General features: G+C 50.1%; 1 protein-coding gene across 1 annotated transcript; it reads right to left on the bottom strand.

Moving 5' to 3' along the window:
- Nucleotides 1–756: 756 nt before the first annotated feature.
- LOC135916373 (uncharacterized) lies at nt 757–2,050 on the bottom strand. Its single transcript, XM_065449733.2, has one exon. The coding sequence runs from the start codon at nt 2,030–2,032 to the stop codon at nt 851–853; it is 1,182 nt and encodes a 393-aa protein (XP_065305805.1). The 5' UTR covers nt 2,033–2,050; the 3' UTR covers nt 757–850.
- Between the last annotated feature and the right edge of the window lie 4,530 nt (nt 2,051–6,580).

Below are 6,580 nucleotides of genomic sequence, written 5' to 3'. Positions count from 1 at the left end.
GACATACCCTCTACCTAGCCTTGCGTGACTTTGCCCTTGAAAATGAGTGAATGCAGGCGTGCCGGTAGTACACAGGAAATTACCGACGTCATCCAGATTAGCTTCTTGAACTAGTGCGTTTAAAAGTAAAGCACTTTTGTCACGCACTGGAAGGTTTTTCACTCGATCGGCCGCGTAACATACACAATTAAAATCTCCTAGCAATACGACTTTCCTGTCACACTGTAAATGCTGATTTACTGTTTCAAAGAAAGGCACACGCTCACTTTCCGTGTTTGGGGCGTATACACATATCACGCGCCAACCTACACCCAAAAAGGAAAAATCCACAAAAACCAGTCTTCCACTTTCACAAGAAAAGACCCCTTCTTCTCTAATTCCCAGGTTGTTTCTAATGAAGATAGCGCACCCCGCGGAAGTCCCAACAGCATGTGATACACAAACATTATATCTATTGCGAAACTGCAGCACCATGCGATCCGTTTGTTCCTCACTTTCTATCTTTGTCTCCTGCACCGCTGCTATATCAACATCTGTCTCTAAGAAAAGCCGGCTAAGCTGGTATTGCCGCTTTTTGGCACAAAGACCGCGGACATTTATAGTAGCAAAACGAAGTGCAGTGTTTTGAGCCATTGTTATGTTTCTTGAAGGACAAACGAACCGCATGGTACCCACCTCATGCGTCTGGGGCCAAAGCTGCTTTCTCCTTTTGCACAAACCTTCCGCAGCTGCCTTGGCAGCCTTAAGAAGGCACAGTTGATGTCCCTGTCATGGCGTTCCATCGTCCCTTGAGTTTGGCTTGGTAACTGCGTAGACTAGAAGAGACGCCGCGAAGCACACGCTCTCGCGGCTACGTCGGCGGCGTCTCCGCCGCCCTCCGGTCCGGAGGTATGTTCGGACGCGCCCTCAGCGTTGACCGCCGAATGCTCGCCGCCTTTGGTGGTGGCCCTTCCGAGATCCTTGAAGCCAGGGCCTCATGCTCGTCCAGCGTAACGTCGTGGCCGCGCTTGGAGACTGAGGCTCCGCTTGTTCCCTCGCTTACGTCCATGACTACTGGCTCCTCAGGTGACTTCGACGGCGTTGAGGCATCCTGCACTTTCACGACGCCGGTGGCGTCGCCAGCTGCATCGCCAGCTGCGTCGGTCAGCTTTCGGCTTTCCTTGTTAACATTCGCGTCTTGGGGCATGTCGGGTGGGGCTAACGTTGCCGCATCAAGTTCCTCGAGCTTCGACGTTGCTTCGCTTGCGGCTTCTTCAGCGTCAGCCTCGTCCATGACGAGTTCCGCAGTGTCTTCTCCACCAACCGCAACACTTGCGTACGTCTTCACGCACTGAGATTCTTCGTGTCCAAAACGACGGCAGTGCGTGCAGCGAGGAACTCGGCATTCTCGTCTGATATGGCCCTTACTGTGACACCGCAGGCACAGTGGCGCTCTACCGGGAGCGACTAGAATGGCCATGTCACCAGCTACGCGAAGCTGGTGTGGAAGGTCATCAACCTTAATGCCGTTATGGAGGTTGAGGCGCACGAGGCGTGTCGTCGACCCCTTGTCTTGGATACCTTGAACTCTCCACTTTTCCTTCGAGACCTCGGTCACCTTTCCGAACGGAGCAAGCGCTACACGCACATCATCGTCAGCCACATTGAAGAGAAGCCAGTGAAGCTTCAGACGCACGTCCTGGTTTGCCGGATCAATAACCAAACAACGTTGGCCCTTCACCTTCATTTCGCCGCATGCCAAAGCTTTCTTTATCCCTTCCGTGCTCTTGAAAGTCACAGCCCATACGTGGCTCATCTGATATGCCCCCAACGCCACCACTTCGGGGAGCAAACCAAGACGCGCCAACGTGTCCCGGAAATGTTCGACTCGGTAAGGCCTCGACCGGACATCCGCGTGCAAAAATAACGTATTCAAAACACTACGACCTGATGGCAGAGTAGGCAAAACCACTTCGTATCCCTCGGTATCCATTCCGTCGATCCTGTCACCGCGGCCGCTGTTAGCCGCAACCACCGCTCCTTGGGAGCCCATGAAACGCACGTCCTTCCACTTCAGTAGCCAAGACGCGTCTCCACTGAGCCACGAGTTCCATGCTTCAAAGCGGTACAAACGCCCCTCTAGTGAATGCGGTGTTGCCCTAGAGGCGTTCGTCGCATGCTCAGGCGCACATTTCGTTGCCGCGCCGAACGCTGCGTTGCTCGACGCTCACCGCGTCCGATGCGGGGCGCGTAGTCGCTGCGCCGAAGCCCATTGTCTTACATCCCTTGGCGGGTCGACGGGAACGCTGTCGCGTTCCACTCTTGAAGGCGAAGCTTAAGCGTCCTCCAGTTTCTCGACTGGCACTGTAGTCTTGAGATGCCAGTTCATTTGAGACGCGCTTAACTTCGGCAGTGTGAGTGGCAGAGTTGACAGTATGCGGCGCGAACGCGCGAATGTGCTCTGCATCATGCTGGTGTGTTTCAGGAAGGATAAAAGCGAGATGAGTCCGTCGACGATGTTGCCTCTCTGCGCCTGTTGACACTTACGGTTAACGGTTTTCTTCGTTGGTGCCATCGCAAGGGAAACAGCGGCTGGTGCGTAAGCAATGCTGACGCATCTTGAAGCTTCACTCCATAGGGGGACGAGGCCTCACTGACTAATCGTAGGTGAAAGGCAAACCACGTGTGGAAATTTCTCAGCCAGCTCAGAGCAATGCCGACACCGCCTACGCCAGGTTACACCGGGTAGGAGCCTCCGCAGCAGTGACACTACAGTGACACTACTGTGGGCGCTGGTTACAGTAATGATGCAGCACTTCGCTTCACCGTTCGTAGATGACTGATCGTAGAAGAGAGAGGTTACTTTACGCTTTCGCGCTGACACCGGTTGCAGGATGTTGATTGCGGATCCGGCATGAAACACTTTCATGCTAAAAATTCAGAAAATATATGTCACGTCTCGTTTAAACTTTATTTTCACCCGTATATTCTATTGGAACTCCGGCCATGATTCGAGATATCCGCCGACATGGAGGACCTTTTCTGACAACAGGGAGGTTTTGCGCCTCCGGTATGTACCCGTACATTCAAGTGACCTTGGAGTTCCGCTAGATACGCAAAATCGCCATCGGTAACGCCCTGCTCGGCGGGCACCTGGTGTCGCAGAACTGAACCATCATAACACAGAGCCAATACTGCATTAACCGAATGTAAAACGTTTTAAACCTTTCAAGAGACATGTTGCGGATTACGCGGCTGCCGAAAATGTACACCAGCAGCTGATAGAATACACTTGGTTACTGCTCTCTTGCCTCCATCACTCTGGGGCCTCGACAGATCGCAGCGCATTTCGCTTGAGTGCAACCTCTCCGGAAAGTTTCTTCTCGCTCGTGCAGGATACCGACCAGTATGTGTATAGGTCCTCTGTGGACCAAGTGTTCCAAGTTTTCTTCGATATTCCTTCGGTAGCTACATCAGGTGCCCAAAGTAGGCGTTCGATTGTGGCCCCCAACATGCTTTCCTTTCCGTTTCTACATTTCCGTGCCATCTGCCATAAAGAAAAAAAAAAGACATTGTTGCGGCGCAGCGAATTGTGTTATGGGGAAAGTTCCACTTTGTCACTTGTTGTTTCGCGGAAAGTAATAGGCCACGGGACGCTTCAGTTGCCGGATACTCTTATTGTATTATTGCGATAACAGTTGGATTGACACTCCATGCAGGCGCATTCCGGCCATCGCCGTCATGTTCCTTATGAAATTCAAGGACGGTAACATGCGGCCGAGGGCCGCATGTTTTACGCGCGATTGAAAGCGTCGAAGGGGGGGGGGGGGAGTGAAACCGAGGATGATGGTTTAGTCTTGTGTGCGCAAGGAAGAAAATGGAGGAGGAAACGCGCCGCCTTCCGTCACGCGCGATGCATCGGAGGAGTGGAGGAAAGGATGGGGAGGGGGGGGGGGCGAGGGCAGGATTTTTTTTTATGTCTGAACCTGTGTTTGCGCGACATCTTTATTTGCCTTGTTTGAAACATTATATGCAGATACTTTTTCTTAATGCGTAGATTCATTGGGGCTTAGACGTACATTTAAAAAAACTTGTGGCGCGGTTTTGTGCATACATGAACTGAAGTTCGTTTCCAGTGATCCTTTTTTGCGCTTTATAGAGCTGTATCCGTGCATTTCCATATTCAGTTGTATCTTCGCGTTCGTATTGTACGAGGGTGAGTCAAATAGAAGTAAGCTAACCCAACCCATGCTTTAATGGTTCGGTTTTTATCTGCTAGGCATGCACTGTTCAGCCTGGCGGTCCTCCAGATCGAGGAGATGCCACATCTGCGACCTGCAGTTGTCATTCCACCGTTCGCCCCACCTGTCAGCAGCCCAAATTAGCTGTCCACGCTGGAGTGAAGGTTGGGGCAAGGCTAGAACTTTGCACGCCTGTCAGTAGCCCAAATTGGCATGACCACGCTGGGGATCGGAGTCAGCGGGCGTGACTCGTACTTTCCTGCTTGGAGCCCAGGGAGGAGTGGGCGTTTCCGACTGGGCGCACCGAAAAGCAAGCAGCAAACCGATGCTGGGATTGGTCTCCTTACGCCGGATAGGTGTAAACCGGGAACAATCGCAACGCAGGCATAAAAAGCGGATCCGCATGGCCGAGAAGTAGGACGCTCAGAAACAGTGCGACTCGGACATGCTGAGAAGCTACCATATTGTGCACCGATATTTGGAGCCGGTTTGTAATCTCGGTTGTGTACCTTTTTGAATATATTCATTTTTCTCCATTTCCTTAACGTTCCTCGGAATCCCTTTCTCCCGGCACCTGGCACGGCGCCATCAATGCAAACTCGTTGGCTGCACGGACCCCCGACTTCGCAGCAGTGGTTGTCAGTGGTGAGATGGACCTTATGGAACTTTGGACATCATGGACGATCGCAACAGCGGGCAGCACGCATGTGTGAAGGCGTCATATACAAAAGTGACACTCAGGTGTGAGTATAAATGCTTTTAAAGGACTAATACAATGGGTTGAACATGGCTTCGTGACATAACGGACGCTCCAAAAAGTGAACAGCGTGGTGTCGTGATGTTTTTCACAGCTGAAGATGTTTCGCAAAAAGACATTGGCCTTCGTATGGCGCCTGCAAAATCGCAAAGAGGATCCAATATCGAGCCAAAGCCACCGTGTAATCACCCCCAACACAATTGCAAATGTAGGATGAGCTAATTAGAAAAGAACGGGGGATGAGCATAGATGAACTGGCCGCGGGTGTGAACATCAGTCACAGTTCGGTTCACGCCATATTTCATGAACACCTCGGTTATCGGTTCTTGTGTGCGCAATGGTCCCATGATTTTGAACCACTGCCAAAAGAAGGAGATGTTCGGCGCTGCCTTGATTCATCTGATCCGGTATCACAATTGCAGACGACTTCTTGTCTGCAATCGTGACCGATGACGAATCATGGTGCCACTGTTACGAGGCTGAAACACGATGGCATAACTTACAGTGGAAACATTCTAATTTACCACCCCATACAAAGCAAATGCGATTATTTCGGCTGTTAAGTCATTGACTTTTTTTGCGATCGTCAGGAGCCATTACTCATCGAATTTGCAAAACCTGGAGACAAAATCAATCGTTTCCCATATGGTAAAACGCCTGATCGGCTGCGTGTCGCAATCAAGAACAAGCTACGCGGAAAATTGACGAATGGGGTCATCTTGCTCCACGACAATGCCCGTCCCCAGGTCGCTGATGAGGTTAACACAAAACTGGTAAAGTTCAAGTGGGAAACGCTGCAACACGCGCTATACAGTCCATACCTGTCACCTTGCGACTTGCACATTTTATGGCAATTGATAAAAACAGCTCCAGGTAACCAGATTCCTGACGGACGATGACGTCAAAGAGTCAGGTAGATTTTTTAAAGCAGAAACCCAAGAACCTTTATGAGACGAGAGTCGCACGACTCATTACTCAGTGGGGCAAATTTCTAAATGCTCACGGCGACGTCTTTTCAATAAAATATCCCGTTTCTAATTTAATCGCATTGGCTCACTTTCGTTTGTCTCGCCCTCATAAATTTTGCAGAACTCCTGTTTTCTTCTATTTATTTACACGTCCTTTCTATTGCGACCATTATTTCGGTGCTATTACCATACACGACCGGCGACAGCTGCTTCTGCACAATACATTGGAACAAAGGACACTGTCATGGAGATTATTCCCTGGCCGTTGCATATGTACAATGTTCTTGAATGACAAAGTTTCATTACAATATTTGTCCTCAGCTAGCTCATTTATGGCGTTCACATATTTCATATCAGCGGCATGCACTGCATTGCCGGTTTCGAACTTTTATGGTCCTAAAGTTCGTGTGATATTTTCTTTGCCCATCAGGTAGAGAAAAAACCTAGAACCATTGATATCCGTTACTTCTGTCGCAATTTTTAGGACATACGAGTATATCCTTTTGTGAAAAAATACAGATTTTAAATGTTTGTGCATTGCGTATTGCGTTCAATAGTTCGTGTGCAGCATCTTTCGAAATGACAATGTAGTTATTATGCATGCATTTGACCACTCGGCAAACTTTATAAGGTGG

Source organism: Dermacentor albipictus, unplaced genomic scaffold (genome assembly GCF_038994185.2).
Source record: "Dermacentor albipictus isolate Rhodes 1998 colony unplaced genomic scaffold, USDA_Dalb.pri_finalv2 scaffold_66, whole genome shotgun sequence".
Taxonomy (NCBI): domain Eukaryota; kingdom Metazoa; phylum Arthropoda; class Arachnida; order Ixodida; family Ixodidae; genus Dermacentor; species Dermacentor albipictus.
The sequence above is the reverse complement of the archived record's forward strand: the minus strand, read 5'-3'. Positions and strand labels throughout refer to the sequence as shown.

Excerpts from the sequence above, each read along its gene's own strand:
- LOC135916373 (XM_065449733.2), bottom strand. The coding sequence starts at position 2,032 with ATGGGCTCCCAAGGAGCGGTGGTTGCGGCTAACAGCGGCCGCGGTGAC.